At 42.3% G+C, this 24276-nt stretch overlaps 1 protein-coding gene across 3 annotated transcripts in view; it reads right to left on the reverse strand.

Moving 5' to 3' along the window:
• Positions 1–253: 253 nt before the first annotated feature.
• The window catches only part of lrch2 (leucine-rich repeats and calponin homology (CH) domain containing 2), a 44155-nt gene continuing 20132 nt past the window's right edge, over positions 254–24276 (reverse strand). The window contains exons 11-21 of one of the 3 annotated variants that reach the window (XM_053617848.1): positions 21037–21141; positions 18103–18162; positions 17547–17595; positions 16007–16045; positions 15491–15631; positions 9596–9643; positions 8444–8507; positions 5077–5192; positions 3078–3215; positions 2014–2091; positions 254–1543 (exon numbers count right to left, since the gene is read on the reverse strand). In XM_053617848.1, coding sequence (XP_053473823.1) covers positions 1424–1543; positions 2014–2091; positions 3078–3215; positions 5077–5192; positions 8444–8507; positions 9596–9643; positions 15491–15631; positions 16007–16045; positions 17547–17595; positions 18103–18162; positions 21037–21141 — 958 coding nt within the window. In that variant the 3' untranslated portion in view covers positions 254–1423. Of the gene's footprint in view, positions 1544–2013; positions 2092–3077; positions 3216–5076; positions 5193–8443; positions 8508–9595; positions 9644–15490; positions 15632–16006; positions 16046–17546; positions 17596–18102; positions 18166–21036; positions 21142–24276 lie in introns of all 3 variants that reach the window. The other 2 variants (XM_053617847.1, XM_053617849.1) reach the window with 2 other exon arrangements.

Consider the following 24276-nt stretch of genomic DNA (forward strand, 5'->3'; position numbering starts at 1 on the left):
ATCAGGTGAAAAGAAAATGATAAAGTCGTGAAAAACTGAGAGGAACAGCTTAGAAAGGTGAGATTCCGGTCACGCTGTGATTTGTTTCACATGTCTTTCGTTAAGCTAGTGCACTGTCTCTCACAAGCACACGAGATGCATTCAATTGTACTGCGCTTGATTTGAACCGCAGTTCCCGCTCGAAGGATTATGATCTTGAAGGTTCCTGCGTTGTGTATGTGTGAGTGCGTGCATACTTGTGTACGTAGAAATCATTGAACATTAAAACCACGATCCAGGGCATAGATCTATTTCAACTAACAATAAATAAAAAGAATAAAAATAAGCAGTTCACATCATTTACCCGATTAAAAAGAAAAAAAAAAAAAAAAGTTTATCCAGTTGTGCCTCGTTTCAAGTGTTTGTTGATCCATCCTCAATATCTTCTGTGCGCTCCACGCGTTCTTCTTCTATCTACAACTTTCAAATTCTTTCTTACACGTGTACACGGAATTCTTCCAAACGCACAAATTACTGGACTTCTCTAATTGAGTGGATTTAGCGGCGTCATGCAGGAGGAGGGCATTCCGTTCGGGTGTGAAAGTCCGCCCGGTGCTCCATATCAGCCAATCCGCTGTGGGAATTCTTCCAGGCGTGTGTCCGTGTGGGCTTCCTGGTGTAGCGGAGAATGGGGTGAACGTGGACGGGAATAGAGGGAAGAGAGACAGTGAGAGGTTGGGAAAGAGAAGAAGCTTCCGTTCGCCTTTGAGAACATCGGAATATCATGACGTCTGCCGTTTGTTGGGGGTCGCGAAGTTAAAGAAGAATATGAGAATGAGCGGTAACGTTTTCAAATAAATAATGGCGATGCAGCCAGTTTTCATACAGGTAAAATCTAAAACTCACCACCACTTGCTCTACTGTTGAAATAGTACGCTGGCAGCGTCGCACAGCGTTTGGAACGTGGTGTTGGCTAGCTAGATTAGCATTTAACTGTCGACAAACACAAATAAATCTTGTTTCCTTTTGCTGATTTGTGTAACATTTGTACAGAACTGAATAGAGATAGACAGAGGGGCGGTGGGTGGGGCGGCACTACCCTTGATGAGGTCCAGTCGTCCTCTACTTCAACGGATAATATTCTAGACGCACTACTCTCATTATCTCTCAGTCCCTCGCTCTTGTTCTCACCGGTCTCTCAGTAGCTCGTGTGGCATTGGACTAAGGCTAGAAGGTTGCAGACCTTTTTGTTGTTGCTTCTAGCAGGAGTCGTTAAGTCTGCTCAGAGAAAGCTCTGAAGTTCAGAGGCTAAAAGAGAAGGTAGAGCAGAGTGCTCAGAGCAGAGGGCCATAAGGCAGGATGGACGATGCTAGGGAATGTCTGGTTGTCCTGGATTTTTTTTTTTCATTGTTGTCTTTTCGGGAACTTTGTCCCAGATTGAGTGCTACATGGTGGATGTCTGAGTTGGCTTGGACGACGACAAATCCAACAAGGCTTGGACGGTAATGCCGACTTTCACCAAACCTCGTTCCTCCAGGATGTGATGAGGCAAACACAACTTGTCCTGCAGGACAAAACAGTAGAGTTGAAGCCCTTGTTCTTGGATTTTTGAACAATCCACCAATACTTTATCTTTTATAATAATAATAATAATAATAATAATAATAATAATAATATTAATACTTAAACACGCACAGTCATGCATGCTGGCAGGTCCATAATTTAGAAAGTGAAAAAGTTGTGATTTTAGGTATCTACCACAATATATTGGAGTTCAAATTAAATAATAAATACGAGCTATAAAAAGTGCACACTTTCAGTTTTAATGTTGCAGCAGGCTCACACCTCCCAAAAACATGCCAGTAGGTGGATTGGTAAGGTAAATTGCTCCTAGCTGTGAATGTGAGTATGCATATTGCTTTGAGATCGACTATTATCCAGGGTGTGTCCAGACCTCACACCCTACCCTGATTAGCATAAAGCACTTACCGAAAGCGAGCGTGAGCGAGACAAGGTGGAAAAGTTAACGCTTACCTGGGGCACTCCGAGTTTCTTGCACGCGTCCAGAAAATTCTCAACATTCCGCCGGCACTTCGCCATGCTCAGCTTCGGCTGTGGAGGGGACACCCGACGTGCACTTTAAGCCATCTGAGTAACATCCTGTACATTTTATTCCTTTATTACTGATCATGTTTTATCACGGTTCAAGCCAGTGACGGGGCGGAAAAAAACAACTCGAACGAAACAAGGTCTAGCAGAATCCAAAATGAAATGAAAGATCAAACGTAAGTACAAAATAATATATATATATATATATATATATATATATATATATATATATATATACACACACACAAACACACACACACGCACATATTTCCTTGCTTTTTGAAGGATGTCTTCATCCTCCCTGGAGATGTGTTTAAATCACTATAGCTGTGAGTAAATCTTTATCTGGAAAGTATTTTACTTTAAGTAGGAATGAGAGTCTTCAGGTTTCTAATGGATTGTTTTTTTTTTGGGTGTCTAAAAACACAGACATGCTCAGGCCAGTTGCTCTGGTAAATATTTTATAGCATTCAATTAGTTGTCCTTCATCCATGACCGTGTGATTTAATATATATTTAACGAAAAGGTAGAGGGATGCCAAATAAAATCACGGCTCTCTTACTCTCTTACTGTTTATCACTAACACCCATCATTCCTTGGAAGGGTGGGGTGGGGGTTACTAAAAAAATTATAATAAATCATTCCATTACAGTTACAAATTACTTCATCAAAAAAATGTCATCGGTAACGCAATCCGAGTATCACAAGACGAAAGTAATGTAATCGGATGACTTTTGGATTACTTCAAGGTCACGCGTGTAAATAAAGTCGAAGAGAAAAGCAATACGATCTAAAAATACTTTGATTTCGAGCTTAAAAAAACATGCTCAATGTTTGGATTTGTTTTGATAAGAAATATGTCACATGACTGGCATCAACTGGATTCGCTTCTTCACGGCTTCAAGCTCTTTGCCCGGACAAATCAGGAAACTTTTGCGTACTGTGCCGCAATGTATAAGTGGGTTTAAGTGAAAAGTGGGAGGACTTACCACTGCTGGTGAGGGTACGTGAATGCTGGCCACGGACCGAGGTCGAATGTGATTGGCCAGATGGCACAACACAACGCCATCCATTAAAGCAGCACCCACGTCATCGGGCAACAAAACCTTCAACCTTGACTCCAGGTTCTGCGAAACCACAAGCAGAAACACGTTCACGCCGACATCATTAAGCCTTTTATGTGTCAAAACAGGGTGGTTCCATTAATCTACAACATGATTAAGTCGCACAAGATGATGTGTCCACGTTGACTTAATTACCTCAGATTTTGGGTGCAGATTTTAAGCAGAAGTTTCAGCTCTGGGTGAATTTTATCAAACTGTAGATGTTACTGGTCTAGTGAGGAAATACCGAGTAGTATGAAGTATATAGTAGTACAAAGCAATATTATTTATTTGCAGTCATAAGGCTGGTCTCGGTCCGACCATGACCATTGCCAGACTCTAATCGATGAGTTGCTAGGTAGCTGGTTCAGCTGTCACTTGATGTCTGATAAGTGGTTATCAGAACAGATAGAAACAGATTGCGCTGTCATTAAAGCACTTCAATGACTCCCTATAGTCATTTAAAAATGAACGCCAAAAAGAAATGAAATAAATAAAAATCTCAGTGAGATAAGTGCTGGAAATTAGTCCTGGTAGTCCTGTATAGTATATACAGCGTTTTATGTCTAGTCTATACATAGACTCAATGCAACAATACGAAGCCGAATGACCCGAACGACGCACGGCACGCTTCCTACGAAGAACACAGCCTGAAAGTAGCACAAGATAATGTATACGGACAGGTCGTAGGGTGCAGGGATTATACACGCATACCTGAACAGCTTCTTAACTGCATGTCATTATGGAGATATGTTCACATGCATGCCACCATAAACAGGCAGCTGTATTGCACAGGCATGCTTTCAACACGCCTGCCTTCTATTTACTGAATTTCCACAGTAATACTTCAACAAAAGCTTTGTTACAGAGCCAGTATTGCTTTGGCAGATTATTCCTTGTGACTAACGCAACTATTGAAGTTAACAAGGACACCCGAAAAAATATCAACAGTCTGTGTCTGCTCTGCTTATGCGTCCAGTGTGAAACAGACCAAACACCAGCAACTCATATGAATACTCACCGCGTGTTACCAGAGCGACACATTCAAAAGGTCCTATCCTGGAACTCTTAAACATACTGCAATGCAATTTCAGACCATTATCGTTTGTATATATTTTACATTGCCTGGTTGTCTAAGCATGCCAGTGGAGCCAAATACTATCCAGGAGAAAATGCTCATTTATACCTGTGAATGCTGCCAATATGTTCGTAACTGAATAGTCTACTTCTGCACATGCACTTCGATGGTTATTAATTTTAACTGTGCTACAAGACATTATAATACAAAACAAAACAAAAGGTTTTTTTTTGTTTGTTTTTTGTTTTTAAATTACCCAGAGCATTTTGGAGAAATGGGGAAAGAGTGACTACGTTTAAAAGAACCTGGAGGAAAGGTGAACGCAAATGGCGAACGTTTACGCTGCATTTGAATGATGAAACGTAGAAAAAAATTTTTAATGGAAATGAAAATCTAAAGAAAACTAAAACCCGATAACTTTGTCTTTTTTTTCCTCCCTACTACTGACAAGTTCCAATACAAATCCCAGCCGAGTTCCCTTCCTTGGTTCGCACGTACACGTATTAGAGATCATATATCGCAGCTCTGTCGGGGCCGGAGCCGTCCTGCCGTGTTCATCATATCCATTTACGCCATGTAAGAGAACTTCCTGTCAACTTTCATCTGCTGACTCTTGTGTTATTCAGGAGATGATTCACCAGCTAAAGCTCTCCAGCTCTTACTTCATAGTTTGTATGATGAACACTGAAACAGCTCAAAGCAGATTCTCCAGTGTGACCTGGCGTATAGAGTGACTAGATGGCATTTTTTTGCACGAAACTATGCGGTTGAACCAGGCCGTCAGGGCACGATGTTTGGAATGCTGACCTGCCGCAAGAGCTGTATCTGCTCCATTTCCTCTCTGAGATGCTCCATCTTTCTCCTCATTGTGAAGCTGGGGTCTGTCGAGCCATACTCCTGACGGCTACTGCTGCGGGAAAAGGCTGAAACAAAAAAGTCAATCGCTATTAATATCATTCAGTCATCAAAATCTACTAAATATCAGTAAAACAAGCTTACATGAATATATAATGAGGAATCTAGTTATAACCTATTGGTTGGACACACAGCCATAACATTAAAACCACCTGCCTAATACAGTACTGTGTACATCAGTACCGTGTACACACCCTTCTTCCATTGCTCCACGGCCCAGTTCGGATGCTCACGTGCCTATTGTAGGCGCTTTCCTCTGTGGAGAGGGGTCAGCATGGGTCGGGCCGTTCTGTACATGCGTTTTTGTACATGCTCTGACCCAGGCGTCCGGCCATCACAATTTAGCCCTTGTCAAAGTCGCTCAAATCCTTACGCTTGCCCATTTTTCCTGCTTCCAACACGTCAAATTCGAGAACTGACTGTTCACTTGCTGCCTAATATATATATATATATATATATATATATATATATATATATATATATATATATATATGTATATATATATATATATATATATATATATATATATATATATATATATATATATATATATATATATATGTATGTATATCCCACCCCATGACAGGTGCCACTGTAACGAGATAATTACTATTATTCACGTCACCTCTCAGTGGTTTTAATGTTTTTATGGCTGATGGGTGTATATGAAAAATAAACATACCTGTATGAATATAGAATATCTGCCTGATGAGGACATAAACTCCTCCAGGCATGATTTTATGATTTGTATGAATGTACGCACTTTTTTTTTTTAATAGCACACACCACTAGAGGCGGTGCATGTCTGTAAAAAACGATTTATTCCTGGAAATGTTTCGTTAGTGTTTTGTTACTATGCAGAGCTTGTACTTGGAAACAATGCGCATGAATTGACATAACACTCGTGAACAGATCAGTTCCACAGGAATGACCGTATCTCCGTACTGCGTTCTACACGAATACCGCGGTACCTCCGACCGTCCCTCCAGGACCTCGTGATCGTGGAAACGAATGCAAAAAAAATCATGCAAACTCGGCAATATTCGGAGGAACTTGCGATTTTTTCAAAATGACCATGGCTTTTCTGCAGATCGGCCGGGACGCGTCGCGTAACGTCATGGCAACGCGTACAGTATTCCGCCAAAGCCCTCTTCGATTCATGTATGTGAAACATGAGTACGGGTAAAAGGTCACATTTATCTATTGCGATTGCAATTCAATCAATTCAAGTAGTTTTACACACACTCACACAAAAGCCGGAAAAAAAAAAACCAACAACAAAAAACTGTGTGAAATCCTGTATAGACTGATCTGATCTGTCCTGCACACCTTTCTGCTTTTCCTGCTCTCAGACACGTGATCAAGCTTGCTCAGGGCTTAATAACTGGCAGAAGAGATTAGTTCTGCCATGAAGAAGAAGAAAAATAATGCTGATGCACACTGATGTTTGAACAATATCAAAACAGGAAACCATCATCTACGATGGGAAGTTCTACTTTGTGTAACGTGTTCCCTAGAATTCCCAAAATATGATGAGAGGTTGATTATGAACAATACAACAGCTAACCTCTGAACCATAGCTTCGCTAAACAAATGGCACAGTGCCAAAGAAGATGTTTTCTTCCACAAGGTCATCATGAGAGCAGTGCTGATGTTTCGGTCGACCACTTATAACCAATAGTGAGTTTTCTATATATCTGTATATATATATATATATATATATATATATATATATATATATATATATATATATATATATCTGTGTGTGTATATATATATATATATATATATATATATATATATATATGAAAGCCTTCACTTCACTTTCAGATAAATTGCCCACACTAGTCCACACAAGTTGGAAACATCAGTATCCATCAGCAATCATGATTTTCCTTTCACCAAGCTAAATGGCACGCAACAGCTAGATTTCACGTTGGAGGCGAAGCAGGTTTTGTGTTATTTTCACTAAAAGTATTAAAAATAATACAATTGTCCGATTTCGCAAGGACAGTGATGTCCCCCATCCCCCCTCCCCTTTTTTATCTGGACCTTCGGGATGAATTATAATGCTGACTGCACTCCAGGCCTCCTCGCTCGACATCAGTGCCCAGTGCTCTTAGTGCTGAATGAGCACTAATCCCCATAGTCACGCCCCAAAATCTAACGGAAAGCCTTCCAAGAAGAGTGGAGGTTATTATAACAGTAACGGGGGAATAACTCTGGAATGGAGCTGTTCAAAACGCACATACGAGTGTGAAACGCACACTTACTTGTGTCCACATATTTTTGTATGTACAGCTCAATATCTACTTCTACTATTTAGTTTATATTACGCAACACTCTCTTGTTTTTCAATTTTTTAACATTTCTTATTATATTCTTATTTCATGCCAACTCTCTGCTTGGTTGCTGGAGCTCTACATCTACCAGACTAATTTCACTCGCCTTACATATCTTTTTTTTTTTTTAATCTCTATTTGATAATCTCTATTTTCCGAGTTGAAACAATGAACAGACCATTATTTGTTTACGTAAAATACTCGTTAATTATCGATAAACTGGATAAATGAGAACCGTAACACTGCAAATTTATACCGGGTATAAATTCAAAGACACTATCGAACCTTGTCAGTTAAAACAAATAAAAAATATTATGCTTAACTGATTTTGGAGCATGCCAACTGGCGCAAAGACACTGAAAATCAATCATTACAGCATGTTCCACATCCCTGAAGAGACTATGAAACCCTGAGGCAGATTGGTGTACAGACTGACAGTCAAAGTTCCCAGTCCTAATAATCTTTTCCCTCCTTCTGCCGAGCCACACATGATTTTACGGAGATGCTAGAGATCCCAGATCCTTTCTGCCTCTGGATGGAGCTCAAATCTTCTCCAATTCCAGACTGCTGGGACTACGGCTGCTCCTAAGGCCATACAGACTTCATATAAGTCAATAATGAACTTTTTCACATTGTCTGTTGTTACCCAGATGAGGATGGGTTCCCTTCTGAGTTGGGTTCCTCTCAAGGTTTCTTCCTCTTAAAACATCTTAGGGAGTTTTTCCTTGCCACCGTCGCCACTCAGTGGCTTGCTCAGTTGGGATAAATTCGCACCTTTAATATCTGTATACCGTGTTGATATTTCTGTAAAGCTGCTTTGAGACAATGTCTATTGTAAAAAGTGCTATACAAAAAAAACTGAATTGAATTGAATTCAAAGTCTCACACCCAAACACACAAAGACAGACAGAATGTACCTGATCTCGGCTTCAAGCCAAAGACAGTCAGTGTTGTGCTGAAATCTGTGGAATGCAATCCTTCCTGCAACAAGAAAAGCATTCCAAACTTTCACATAAAATTCATCCACCCTGTCCATACAGCTAAACAAACACACACTGCATGTCAAAAAACAAAACATTTCCATAAAGACCAAACATTACAATTCACACGTTTAACACCGAAACACGTCGCGCTTTAAAATGTGACGCAGAAATTCGCTGCCGAGGGTCTCAACGTGAGGAATCGCACTTTATGTCATCGCGACAGAACACGTCAAACAATTCTGAGCGATATTACGACAAAATCGACAGGAGGCATATCTGTTTTCTTGTCCCCGTGCTGTCTGTCAGACCTCCATCGAATGACGAATAAATCCGGTGAAGACAGTGAAGTCCTCGCTTTTTGGAAATTTGTTGACTATGGTTTTAAAATCTCAATGCGGATTGGTCAGAAGGTGTCGCGGCCCTGCTGGCAGTTCTAGCTACTACACAATGGCACATCACAGGTTTGCATTAATGTGCTCGTTCTGATACGTTATCGTTTCCACGTTGTTTTGCAGGGCCTTGAAGTTAAAAGAGCGTAGTTGACATGGTGAGGTTTTCTGTAAGAAGATCTTTATTGAACATGTCTGGAAGGCAGTCAGAGGTTAAAGTTGTAACATTAATAAACTGGAATTCGCATGAAAAGACTTCAGAATGGGTTGTTATTACTGTATAGACGGCGTGTTTTTGTGGTGTTGTTTTTTTTTCCTACCCATTTTGTGTATTCGCCTTCACACAGTGAGAAACATGAAACTTGGTAATGTTTTTCAGTTAAATCCCGTCAACCATGTTGTTTTCATTTGAACGTGGTTCTGAGCGTGGGCTGTTTCCACGTACACGGTGTCTGGTGTTTTGTTATCAGCTGCATTGTTTGGATCTCGGCAGGCTTTCAAAAGACCAATGTCCTGAAATGCACGTTTGTCAGTCATGCAGGTGATACTCTGAAGAAGGAACTATGGGTAAACTCCCATGATAACGGGCCCTTTGTAACTAGCTGAACTGTTTTTAAATTCCATACAACACCTTCATTTTTATTTTATAAAAAAAATAAATAAATAAAAATACACACCCACATACGTATCATCTCACCTCAGAATCGTTCTCGGTGGAGTTTCTTCGTGCACTTTGGCACTTGTACTAAAAAACAACAACAACAAAAAAAAAAAGCAAGAAGGCAGAATAAGCATTTTCATCATTTACAAATTCAACCCAGCACCTCACTGGAATTAAGCCAAAAATCTGAAATGTAGTATAAAACTAGCTGCAACATCATATATTTTTAAAAAAATATATATTTATCTGCCTAGTTAGTTATTGTTAAACCTGTCTAGTTACATTAAAATGTTCACATTAAAAGATCCGATCTTTCTGCCTTGATGGCTATCCACATGCACAGGCGTCATCCGTGTGTCACGTACAACAACCAAAGTAGCTTATTTGCTACTCGTGGAAGCAGCACTGTTCAGGAGACTAATAGAAACCTTACATCCTCAGTACATACTTGAGGAGAACTGTGGTACAAAATATTAGATGCATCCAAAATGAAAACTAAGATTATTAAAAGGCCACGCCATGAATCTTTAGAGATTGCTTTGGAGGCGTACGAGTTTTCTCAGAGCGATTAAAAGTCCATCTCCATGAGACGCTCGCTAAACACCTTGTAATGTAATGTAAATGACATTTTTGAAAATCGTTCGGAAAAACGTCCGTCGAATTCCAGTGAGGCTTTTTACCGCGCCTTTGGTCCGAGTTAAACCTATTCGTGTTGTGAGCCGTTAGCGAAACAAACACGCTTTTTACATAACACGGCTCCCATCGTGCATCACTGTACAGATCGCTTCGGTGGTCCGCTGGGTCGGATTGCTTTCCGAGGACCACCTCGTTCAGCTGGGAAATAGTAAACCACTGCTTTGGTTTTTTTTAAGGACTACACCACTGGTTTGGAAGTATTAGAAAACTCGGATCTTGTTGCAGACTTAAAGGTCCAGTCAGATTACTGCATCAGGAACAAGGCTATCAGGATGACTACCGATAAATACAATTCTGTATGAAAAGATGGTGTAGGTAAACCCGGGTTTGATGAATCAGAACATATAGGTGGAGATAAGAGTTGGAACGGCGTGATGTCAGCCATGAATACTGACTTCCAAATCAGCGTTCCATCTACAGTTGGTGCCACTGCTGCAGAATCTAACAGCAATGCATATCTGAAAATCCGATACGCGATATGGAATCAAACCAGAAGGTTGTACAGAGGACAAAGATTGTCTGATTCTGGTCAGACATGACCTGTGTCAACCAGTTGGAAGACTATTTGAAATATTTACAACGTGAACCGAGCTTGGATTAAAAGGAGTAGAACTTAATAATGCCACTGGCGTCAATGAGGATGTCTCTACTGCCGACGAGTCTAGCCCTTGTTGTTGCTAATTTGTATGCCCCAAATACCCTTAATACATCATTCAAACAATGAAGACACTATTGAAGAAAACCTTTTTTTTTTTTTCCAGATATTTGACCTTTACCCTGATTGAATCTATTCCGAAATTGAATCAGTTCATCTGCTGGTTACAATTTTTAGTAACAGGGGAAATTATCACCTAAACACCTTATATAAATCCTGCACTATTTATTTAATATTTTATTTAATAATCAATGGACTATACATCTTATGGCCAAAAGTAAACCTATGCATGTTTGTTGGACGTCCCATTTCAAAACCAAGCTTATTAATACACATTTGTCTGTAAAACGTTACCTGATCCCATCCAAATATTTTATGGTTTTATGTAATGTTATATCTATGCTAAAATTTCTCGTTTCTCAGGGCGACGTGTCGTGAGAATGGTCTGTCGCAGGGGTTGGGAACCTACGGCTTGTGATCTATACGTGGCTCTTTCGACGGCGAAAACTAGTGTGACGATCTGATTTAAAAAAAATAAATCCTACATATTTAAAAATATTCCATAATTCATAATCGATGCCCGTTTGTCATGTATACACCAACCAATCGTGTTGTGGCACAACAAGCTCAAATTTCATTGGACACTGCGGAGCAGAGCGGTAACGCGGAACGGAGGGGTAATCTCCCGGTCTCATAAATCAGTTGTAAACTACATAGCTGCTGAGTGCACCTAACCTACAGTCTGTTAGGTCGAGAACTTTTTTTTTTGGCTTTCAGGGCTCTGCCCACTGAGAAGGTTCCCGACCTCTGGTCTGTTGTGTTTACTATTGTGAATGAAGAGCGGGAGACTGAATACATCGGTTTCAGAAGAGTCCACAGTGAAAACTAAAAATCACAGCCAATCTGCACATCATAGGACTTACAGACACAGAAAAAGAAGACAAAAGACAAAGTTATTCTCTGTGTAAAAGCCATATTTGTTTGTCATGTCCAACGACCAATCCTGAGACCTGAGAAGACGTCTCATTGGCTGTTATTGCTGTTGGACTGGTAATGAAGTTGGTGGTAGTGCTGCACCAAGGGACATATAATGCACTCTCAAAGCCACACACGTGCACAAACAAACACATACTGCTGAAGGTGTATGTATGTGTATCTACACATACATAGAAGGTGCAGAAGTAGTACTGGCACGAGTACCGCAACGTATTGGAGTGCTTGTTTTGGTGTGCTGCACCAGGCCTTGGGCTTGGAACAGTCTCAATAAAAAAAGTCTGTGTTTATGTGAGTGCACGTCTCATTACCTTTTGATGCATTAAGAATATGCCTCAGGCATGCGATATGATCTTTTTTTTTTTTTTAACGTGTCGCTGGCACAGCAAATTGTAAACGAACTTTCGTAAAAAACATTCAAGATAATAGATGCGTTGAAAGCTCCTGTCGGCTTATTTTTAGAATAAAACTTCTAGTCATATTTCCATGAAACAACACCACATAACAGTGACATTAATTGACAACTACACAGCCTGTGGTACCTAAAAGAATTTGGCACCCACAGTCACTAGATCAAGAACCAATCAATTATCAAGATGTGATAATTAACATATTACTGTCAGTTACCTCCTGGCAAACTGAAAACTTTTAGTCTAGTGGAGTCCAAGTCAAGTCTCAAGTCTCTGAGGTGGAGTCCAAGTCAAGTCTCACGTCTCTGAGGTGGAGTCCAAGTCATGTCTCAAGTCTCTGAGGTGGAGTCCAAGTCAAGTCTCTGAGGTGGAGTCCAAGTCAAGTCTCAAGTCTCTGAGGTGGAGCCCAAGTCAAGTCTCAAGTCTCTGAGGTGGAGTCTAATTCAAGTCTCAAGTCTCTGAGGTGGAGTCCAAGTCAAGTCTGAAGTCTCTGAGGTGGCGTCCACGTCAAGTCTCAAGTCTCTGAGGTGGAGTCCAAGTCAAGTCTGAAGTCTCTGAGGTGGCGTCCACGTCAAGTCTCAAGTCTCTGAGGTGGAGTCCAAGTCAAGTCTCAAATCTCTGAGGTGGCGTCCAAGTCAAGTCTCAAGTCTCTGAGGTGGAGTCCAAGTCAAGTCTCAAATCTCTGAGGTGGCATCCAAGTCAAGTCTCAAGTCTCTGAGGTGGAGTCCAAGTCAAGTCTCAAGTCTCTGAAGTCTCAAGTCTCTGAGGTGGAGTCCAAGCCAAGTCTCAAGTCTCTGAGGTGGAGTCCAAATCAAGTCTCTGTTGGTGGAGTCCAAGTCAAGTCTCCAGTCTCTGAGGTGGAGTCCAAATCAAGTCTCTGAGGTGGAGTCCAAGTCAAGTCTCAAGTCTCTGAGGTGGAGTCCATGTCAAGTCTCAAGTCTCTGAGGTGGCATCCAAGTCAAGTCTCAAGTCTCTGAGGTGGAGCCCAGGTCAAGTCTCAAGTCTCTGAGGTGGCGTCCACGTCAAGTCCCAAGTCTCTGAGGTGGAGTCCAAGTCAAGTTTCTGTTGGTGGAGTCCAAGTCAAGTCTCCAGTCTCTGAGGTGGAGTCCAAATCAAGTCTCTGAGGTGGAGTCCAAGTCAAGTCTCAAGTCTCTGAGGTGGAGTCCATGTCAAGTCTCAAGTCTCTGAGGTGGCATCCAAGTCAAGTCTCAAGTCTCTGAGGTGGAGCCCAGGTCAAGTCTCAAGTCTCTGAGGTGGCATCCACGTCAAGTCTCAAGTCTCTGAGGTGGAGTCCAAGTCAAGTCTCAAGTCTCTGAGGTGCAGTCCAAGTCAAGTCTCAAGTCTCTGAGGTGGAGTCCAAGTCAAGTCTCAAGTCTCTGAGGTGGAGTCCAAGTCAAGTCTCAAGTCTCTGACGTCTCAAGTTTCTGAGGTGGAGTCCAAGTCAAGTCTGAAGTCTCTCAGGTGGTGTCCAAGTCAAGTCTCAAGTCTCTGTTCTATTTTTAGTAATAGTTCTTTCTGGTTATTGTAAATAACAGCGTATGAGGCTAAATCGGATGGAACTGAGCTGGCCGAGACATGCGATCATGCATAGAGTGTATTTAACTTGGTAAACCTGGAGATTATATGCATATGATAGCTACTACTTGGATGGGGGGGGCAGCAAGCAAGCCCCAGACAGCTGTGTAACACCGCAGCTTCCTTTTGGATGAATTGATTATCACAAGGTAAAACTCGTCTATATCGTTATTGTCTGTTGTTCCGTCCCATGGTGCTCCCTTTCTTTTGACGAACAAGAACAGGCTCTAATCCATAATGAAACATCTCAAACTTAAACATCCTGCACATGGTAGTCTGTGCAAATAGATGTAGCTAAAAATTGCTCGGTCTATGAGAGATCTCAGTGGTTTAAAGATAAAAACATGTAACTGCACGGCGCTGTAATGTCACGCTCGAGGTGCTTTTTCTTTCATTTCTGTGCACCAGGTTGACAGTACCATCTGGATGCAATTCTACCGCTGTTGCCGTACGGATGATGAGAAAAGCCCAAACGCTGCTTTCCCACCATCACAAGACCAGTTAAACGCAGTGTTGCGTAATCCATTCTGCACTTTGTCAGTAAATAAGTCAAAAGTATTTCTGTAGCACTAATCGACTGGCACATAAAATAAAATAGAACAGCGACTGTGTACTGTAGATGTGTGAAGCCTACACCACTTCATTAGATCTCAGATTGGTATACCTCAGTAGTCCAGTTTACGTCTCGAATGGGGTCTAGCATGGAAGCAGGGGTTCCTTCATGGCGAATTAAGCTCCCTGTTAATTTGGAGTTTCACCGGCAAACCTGTAGGATTATTCGCAACAGCTCTGCCAAGTACTATATGAATGTAAGGATTCGTTTGACTGGTAATTGCATAGGTGTGTTCGCCTGAAGTCTTGAACTGAACAAAAGAATACCAAAAAACGTCTTAAATCTTGTTAAGGAAACTTTATTTTATAATTCTGAGCCCTGAATTATTCAGTCAGCAATGCGACTTTGAGTGAACTGGCTAGGAAATTATGTGTGTGTCAAAGATATCAGATGTTTGTTTTTTTTTCCCTTTCCATTATAATGGCAGCAAATTCCTCCACACCTAACCGCCGGCTTTCTCTTTATTCTCAGTTATATATTTTTTCCCCTCCCCTTCTCTCCACACACTCTCAGATGGTGTCACCTAGCTTGGCTCTTGGGTACACGTACGTCAGCACTCAGAACATCTGACATGTCCACAGTTATTTTTTCAACAGTCGTTCAGCAGCGACGATGAATGAACGAGAGCAGGAGCCGACACCTACCGCTCCTGAAGAGCGCTTGTGCCGGGACAGTGTTGGTCGGAATGTATCTATGAGCTACTATATCTGCATTTCCTTTAACCAGCTGGAAGCATTGTTTATCAACTGGTGGATGAATGTAGAACATGAAAAGTTCTTGCGTTCGGCTCCATCGCTTATACTAGCTAAACAGGTGGGTCGGTTTGAGCTGCGTTTCACTTTTAAGCCAGTTTTAAGCTGTTTTTAAAAAAATAGAATTTACTTCTTGATTTTTTTGGACTACTATTAGTGAAAAAGTCTGATATTTTGGAAATTTTATGTAGGTCTCAGTTCTCGTCATCGTGTGTGTGTGAATCTGCGAATGTGTACCTTGAGGTAGTCCTTCCTCAGGTATTTGTTTCGTCTCCGGTCTTCATTCTGGTTTAGGATGGGAGGAAGCTCGGGCCATTTGGGCTCGCTGTCGCCGTTCTCCGACTTCAGACTCCCGTCGAACGAGCAGGATAACGAGGGCTGAGGGTGAAAAAAGACGCAATGACCTTCCAGACACCCGCACTCCTTCACAAGCAGTGGTTGCCATAGTAAGCGGTTGCCATGGTAAGCAAATATGAAATAGGTACACTGTAAAATGTTACGCTTTATACTACAGGTAGAGAGAATTATTCCATAAGAAATCGTTTTTGGGGTTTTTAAAAAAAACAAAACAAAAAAAACTGTCCTGCTGGACAGTTCATCAGGGAAATCAGTTCTCTTGTATGGACATGTGCTCATATTCCATTTGAAATGATGCAGTGATGCTGTTATGAAAAGGGATTTTGACTAATGACTGTAATAAAATAATAACGACTATAACGATGATGATGATGATGATGATGATGAGAATGAGACCTCAGAGAACGTGGCGTCTTCATCGGTGAGGTCGGCATCCTTCAGAAAAGACACATAGACAAACAAAAGGAGAAAAGAATCAAACAGGAGAACATGTGAGCGAAGGAACTGGTGTGTGACATCAGTTTCTGGGAAAGTAAAGAGCAGACGAAAGACGAGCGGGAAAAATCCGACGCCACGCGGTTTCCGGATAACATGGAAATACGATAAACGTGTAAGAGCTGCAAAGAAAAGGCACGCAGCCAAATTTTTACCAGAGCGTGAGAGGGTTTTCTCAGTGTCTGGATCTATAACAACATGCCCACTACAATCACTGTCCTCAACCGTTGTCCTCACATGTCCTCTCAGCTAGCGCAATGGAGACACGAGAAAACACGTCGCAACGAACATAAAATTAATTAATTAATTAAATAAATAATACTACACCTCAATAACAGTTATGTGATGCTAATTTAGAAACGTTTTGGTTCTCAGGGTAAGACCGTTCATATATGGCCTAATGTTTTTGATCTAAAAGGCGCAATGGACAAACCGGGAACGAATCCAAGGTGCGCGCTGTGTGCTTTTCTGCGTATTTTATTTTCGGTATTATCAGACTTCCTTTGTGATTACTAAGCTGTCGTCGGGCCGGTCACATGTCACATTCCTGCCTCTGATGCTGAGCCGTGTTAATTGCTTTTAAATACGAGCAATTATATGAGTAATTACACACAAGTTTCCGTGTGAAGACTTACGGCATCAACCAAAGGCCTAATAATCAGGTACAGAGAACTCTGTGGCTGCTAACATCGCCGACGGCAGATTTGGTAAACGTACCCGTTTCACATCGCACGTATTCGCCCGAGTTTTGTTTCGCCGAAGCTGCCGTAAGCTTTTCGGACACGGTTTTTAACTCGCTAACGTCGGGCAACACGAGAACGAATCCTGGCCTTGTTTCCGTTACGCGTACGTTAACATCCCGTACAAAGCTCTTTCGTTACGAACCCGACCGAAAAACAACAGCGCCCTCTACGTAGACGATAACCTCGTGAATCGAGGCATGTCATTTGACAACGACAAAGTGAATTTACCCCGATACAGCCGCTGGGGATTTTATTTATTATCATAAATGTGTTTATAAGATAAAGCGTTAAGATGATTTTATTTTTAATAGAAACTAAACTCGTCTAGAATGGAAATATGAATGGAGCGGAACGCAGAGCGAGATTTTCGGTCTGCTTCACTCCGCTCACACGTTTGGCACACTCGCGAGAGGAGGCGTTGCCCCAGGACGCGTTTGTTTAAAGTCAGGTCTGCATTTTCATTTTAAGAAATTGGTATTAAATAAACCTGTGTGTTTTGAGCATGCAGTTGGTATTTATTAAGCTCTATTATTATTATTATTATTACAGTGTTATTGTATGTACAAGAGTCATAAATGTTGTGTATAAAATTTGAACCTTTTCTATGTTCTAGCACTGCTGCTCAGTGAGGCCCATGAACTGGATCCATGCGCGTGTGTGTGTGTGTGTGTGTGTGTGTGTGTGTGTGTGTTTGCTACCTGTCCACACATTGCTGAGGATGAACTGCTTCCCTCATCCAGTGACGCACTGCAGGAAAAGTACCAGAAAGATCAGTGCTGGATGAGTGCATCTAGGTGCAAGTTAATGGGTGTGTCTACAGATCAAAACCACGCAAATCTCCAAATCTGGTAATATAACAGACACTCAATTGTTGCACAAAAGTTGTTTTTACGTGTGTTTTCGTATCAGATTTCCCATAGCGATTACTAAGAAACGCACGCTCTTTGGCAAGTTCCACACCTAGCCCTGCTGCCAGGAAACTGAAGTTCCTGATTGTCGTTTATACCCACGTTGTAGCTACCCTCATTGGACATTTTCTCAGGTGAACCTACTGTACAACGGTATTCGCTATTTGTACAACGCGGTTCTCCGAATTCCATAATGGCGACGAGTCTGTAGGACAGCGGAGAGCTTACAGACTAGATCAGACTAAATATAGCGCTTGTTCTTTTTAAAGAGCAGCACGATAATGCTACCTGTCGAAGTAGCTGGGAAATTAAAGCTAGGGGTGTGTGTGTGTGTGTGTGTGGGTACCTCCTAACGGTTTGTGAGGGAGATCTCTGTTTGCTGCTTCCTCCAGAATGACTTAGAAATCTGCTGGGCAAGAACACACACACACACACACACACACACACACACACACACATACACAGAGCGCCTCAACAAAAGCTCCCCAGTAATACAAAATATATATAATAAGAATAATTTGTTCATCATCTGGTATAACTGTATCAGCCACAAATGTGTATAGTTAATAGATGTGTGTGTGTGTGTGTGTGTGTGTGTGTGTGTGTTACAGCTTCTTTTATGTCAAACTCTCCAAGCACAGACCCACCCATCCTATAGATAGTATTCGGGTGTGTGTTAACATGCTTATACAGGTTTTATTTGTTAATTTTTTAAAATCGTGTCTATGGTTACGTGAAAACACACAGAAGACCCGGTCATATATTTGGGTCGACAGGCAGACGCATACATGCACGTTAAAAAGCTGCGTTACTAAACGTGTTATCTGTTATTAATGTCGAACACAGATCTGACTCATTTGTGGAGGCCGACACGTGCGTGTGTCTAGGTATGAAAAGTATGCGGACACCCGTCCATCGACCATTCCCGTTCCGAAACCATGGGCGTTAACATGGACTCGGTTCCTTCTTTGCTGCATCATCCACTCTTAGATTTTGGGAAATTTCTGTGGGGATTTCCACATTCAGCCACAAGAACCCAAGAAGCTGAGTGCTGATGTCAGGGAAAGGAGGTGTGGCGCCAAGTTGGCGTTCCAGTGGCGGTGTGGCTGAAGTCAGGGCTCTGTGTACAGTACGCCACTGGACTCTTCATGGAGCTCGCATTTGTGAAGGACAGGGGGTGTCGTCATGCTGGAACAGGTTTCAGGCCGATTATTTCCACTGAGAGGAAATCGTAACACTACATTAACGAGTGCGTGTTTCCAACGTGTTTGGGGCAGGCATCCACATACTTTTGGCCTACTTCATTTCCTGGTTTTGCGCGTTTCACGTTTGGCTGAAATACTTTTTTATTGATACACGCCCATGCCCATCTGGTGAAGTCAAGGCTCGTGGAAATAAAATACAGGTTTCTGAGTACTCACGACACCGCCCCACCTTTCAACGGCTCTCGCCTTATAACACGGCAGAGCTCGAAGGCAGCATTAATCCCGCTGACACCCTTCCTGCTGCGTGTAACCAAGCGTGAAATAGGACACCGGAGACGGGCGTGTTCAAAAACGCCCGGTGTAAACCTCTAAGCGTTTCGGGCTGGATTATCCGAGACGGACGCTGGAAGCAGGCGCGAACAGGGCGTAAGCGACAACAGATACACCGACGTGACTGAAGTTCTTTTGTTCTCATAACAATGAGTCAGTCACAAGTCACCGACACTCGAGCTGCACACCGCATATCACTGTACACCACTGCTGTCGGTGCTGTTTGGGTACACGTTCTGGGCTTTCTGATTTTGGGGACGTTAACGCACTCGGTGGAGGCGCAGCACACGAAAGAGTATCATCACCATGAGTAGCTTTCAATAGCACTTCAGACATTTCACCCACGGTATTTTTAATAACCATAATTACTGCTGCTCCTTCGCCAAATATTCTTTCATAAATTATCTCATTTTAAACTCGGACTGCCTGTTAACGATTCATTAAAGGTTGATGTTACTCTACTAACTGAGGTTAGTCTGTGGGAATGTATCACCCACAGTTGTGTATATAGATATTCGTGTGTGTGTGTGTGTGTGTGTGTATGGGTGTGCAAGCTTTCTTCTTTCTTGTCCAATCATCCATGCACATGCCACTCACCGACCCACCCTTTATATGTAGGTATTTCGGTGTATGTGTGTGTGTGTGTGTGTGTGTGTGTCTGTGTGTTTGTTTTTCCCCTATGCGTGTATATGGGTATGTGCAATAACACAAAAGGCTCATTCATGTATTCGGGTGAATACGCCTACACACACACACAAGACACATTAGCACAAATAAACATCACTCAACCCAGCATCCAAAAATGTGAGTGTGCACACATACGCAGATTCATAGAGACGTCTCTCACACACACACACACACACACACACACACACAGGTCACCACCTCCAAACGCAAACAGATGTACACGTGTATGCGTATGCGCTCTCTCTCTCTACCTGTGCGTTCTCCCCGCAGCTCTCCTCCGGTGGATGAGGCTTTCTGCTCTACAAATTAAGGACCGCCTCCTGAGGTTATACGAAACGCGTGATGACCGAGCATGTCCCAGCGTTGGGGTGGGAAGATGTGGCAGAAAAAGAGAAAAGGAGAGAAAAGGAAGACGTGGCAGAAAAGATCAGAGGAGAGAAAACAGGAAAGCACGTAACATGTGTTAGTAAGCAAAAGGAAGCGGGATGGACGAGAGAGGTCCGAAGTTCTCACAGCGCGCATAAAACAAACAAACAAACAAACAAACAAACAAACAAAAGCCGTTGCTATGGTATGTAACCAGTAATTAGGTGATGTCAGGGTTAGGGCCTGGGGCATCAGTTTATCCATCTACTGTCAGAATGTTTTTGGGGATATGGGAGGACACTGGAGAACAACAACAACAACAAACTCCATATATACAATAAAGCGGAGCTCAGGATTGCATCAGGAGCAAAACGTCAAAAGTAAAACGTGCAAAGGTGGTTATTATTTTCATGTTATACATTAGTAAGCTCCCACATCGCTTAGAATCATAAGCTAGAACCTCACAAAGGTAGTGGCTTCATAATCCAGCAGCGGCCTAGTGCCAGTGGATAAAGGGTTGTAGGTGCAGGGGCGAGGCGGGGGATTGGGGGCTCCACAAACTTACAGTGAAATGATGTAATGAAAGAAGGAAAATGCGACAGAGGTTTTAGAGTAAGTCTGTGTGTGTTAGCATGCACATACATGTGTGTGTGTGTGTGTGTGTGTGTGTGTGTGTGTGTGTGTTGTTCCACCTGTTCTGTTGCTCCTGCTGCAGCAGTTGCACTGCAATCTTCCTAAGATCCAAAACGTCCTTCAACTCATCATCTTCTTCCTCGGCAAGCTGCTCTTTCTCTGAGCTGAGAGCGAGAGAGAAAGAAGAATGTCACGATTGCACCTATTAATAGTACTGTACCATCCCGTCTATATTCATATACTGTATAGAGTGGCCCGATATGTTGAGCCAGCACACAACAGAACACAAGACCACTACGCAAAATAACAAACGTATTAACGTGCACCTGTTACGGTTTTTCAAACATGACCTTTCATAAAGCGTCATAGAGCCGTCTGTGAACGTAAAAACGTCTGCAAAGTTCCAAAAATCAAAGCGCACGACAAACGACTCCCAAAAGAAGGAATCGATTCTGAACAGCTGAATCGAATCGTTAGTGATTCCAGACTTTACTACCTGTAGGAACCTACATAGGTTTGTAACAAAAATCCCCGCCTCTGGTCTCCATCGGCTGCTCGCTGACAGCGATAGACCGATCACGACAGACTGGGACGTCTGACCAATCAGAGCAGAGTATGCTCTCTGAAAGGAGGAGTTTAGGACGAATCATGTAACGAATCGTTTGTGAGACGAGGGGGGGGGGCATAAGGTAACGCTGCAGTTTAAATTATGAGCATGTTTTTGACCTCGGATGTGTGCAAATCTATTGTATGAGGCCTTTAAAACAAATTAGGCACGTTTCAAAACCATGCGCTTTAATACATGCGACATACATTTTTATTAGCTTGGTTTTGAACAATAGCCTTCGGCCATCGTTTCTTTGGAAGATGATTCAACAAATGGATCGTGTGGGCTGTATGGAAGGTGGCAAGAGAAGTGTAAACCCTCTAGCGGATGTTTATCTGCAATCTACGGTGCTCCACCTTTTTCCCAAGAAGCTTCGGCGTGTATGACACGTGCTTAATACGGCGCGTTTGACACTGGGGATTTACAGTATTGCGTCGCTTTGGTGGGACATGCAAGGGAAAGAAAGGATGGATTTGGCGAGGTGATTCGCTCCGTGGTAATTATTTTTGTTTACGGGACTCCGTGGAACATGAGTAATTTTGTGGCACTGTCATTTCCTGATCACCATAGCTTCTTTGGAATATACTGTCGTGGCTTGTTTGCATTTTCCTGCGATGCCGCTGGGAACGTCGAAGGACCCCAGGTGGTAATCTACGCAAGGGTCCCACACGGTCCCTTTTTTTTATTATTATTATTTAAAATCTTAAATATATAAAAACGTACACGCTTGATTCTTATTCACGAAGTCGTTATTTAAAACTACAAAATGAAACGATTTTTTATTCCTATATCTTAATGCCTTTTACACGTATCAGTTCAGACGCTCAGGGTTTTTATGTGAGCATCAGTAGACACATGGTTGCTTGTGTTCCTGGAATTGTGGGGACCAGATGTTCTCGGTAGCACGACGGCATGAGTAAATTCCTCAGGGGTTCGCGCTAGTCCTCGAGTTTATATACGCCTTTATTTTACTCGCTCGCGTCTGGATTCGCACTGGATGAAATCTTCGAGCGTCTCGAGGGACCAGAGTTTTGGTCCCCACGATGTCTTCGATCGATCTGAGGACGCTTCGTGTTTGACGGTTGCACGTTAACAATGGAGGTCAGCTGTTAATTCGTTTATGCTTAATGAAGTTTATACGTTTTATCTCTCGTCTCTTGCTCTTTTACGTCTTTTGTGCTCGATTGCATCTGAAATATCCCTATATGGACAATGCTAAAGTACTACTAGAGTGGGCATTACAGTAAACGTTGCATACGCATGCAAACCCAAAATTCAAATGAACTGCTTCCGAGGACTGCCAGCTGATTTCGGCTCAGACGTGCATCCTGGCTGCCCTTTTTATCTGGATGTCCTTGTTATCCTGCCAAGCTCCTATCATACTACATTCCAGTTTGTCTCAATCCACCAGGGTGTGTCTCCTTGGGAATTTCAAAGGAAATATGAACAACGTATGCAAATCACCCTCAACCCTAAAGCCATGTTCCCTTTCCTTTTTTAATCAGATCACTGAACTAATATACCAGATCAAGACGGATACAGTACCAGAACATACGTATTAACGCGCACCTGTTACGGTTTTTCAAACATGACCTTTCATATGGCGTGTCATAGAGCCGTTTGTGAACGTAAAAACGTCTGCAAAGTTCCAAAAATCAAAGCGTACGACAAACGACTCCCAAAAGAAGGAACCGATTCTGAACAGCTGAATCGAGTCGTTAGCGATTCCAGACTTTACTTCCTGTACGAACTTACGTAGGTTTGTAAAAAAAAAAAAAAAAAAAAAAAAGCCCCGCCTCTGGTCTTCACCGGCTGCTCGATGACAGCGGTAGACCGATCACGACAGACTGGGACGTCTGACCAGTCAGAGCAGAGTATGCTCTCTGAAAGGAGGAGTTTAGAATGAATCCTTTAGAACGAATCATTTAACGAGTCGTTTGTGAGACGCTAATCTGGTAGCCGTATGTTTTTACATCTTTCCTTGCTAGCTTGAGCAGTTGTTAGCATTTTCGTGCCAGTGCAAAACGAAACAGATGCATCAGATTCCAAACATGTCTTGGCTAATGTTTAGGTTGAGAGGGTAATTTTTTTTTTCCCCTTAAAATAAGGTGCTGTCCTCATGGAGAGGATGTTCACACCAAAATTAGTTTTTCCTCCATCACCAGCTGTCAAGTGCTGCTCATAACAGACAGTGTGTGTGTGTGTGTGAGTCAGTGAATGAAGCAAATGTAGATTTCTCAGGTAAATGAGAGAGCAACACTTCTTTGGAACAGTGTGTCATCCTGTCGGATTTTACGGGCCTGTGCATGTCTCTCTCTCTCTCTCTCTCTCTTTCTCTCACACACACACACACACACACACACACACACACAGCATGCACTTTTGCATTCTCATTTACAAATGTTTTTCTACATCATACACACGTTCCTCACTTTGATTGAAGGTCTAAAAGTGATTTCTGTCATGCTTAAAAGTGTCTCTAGATCTGTAAATAACGTAAACTTTTTTAAAATGTATTTATTTTAAAAAGAATGCTGAATCCCAATGTTCCAAGTTTGAGAAATAAGCTCGGCACGTGTGCGGCAGGGAAGTCTGATCTTATCTGCCAGCAGGCCAGTGCGGCTGGTTCTCGATTCCCCCGAGCAAGAGCCGCAACCGATGCTCCGATTAAAGGCCGAGATGAACTGATTAA

Source organism: Ictalurus furcatus, chromosome 28 (assembly GCF_023375685.1).
Source record: "Ictalurus furcatus strain D&B chromosome 28, Billie_1.0, whole genome shotgun sequence".
In the NCBI taxonomy this organism is placed as follows: Eukaryota; Metazoa; Chordata; class Actinopteri; order Siluriformes; family Ictaluridae; genus Ictalurus; species Ictalurus furcatus.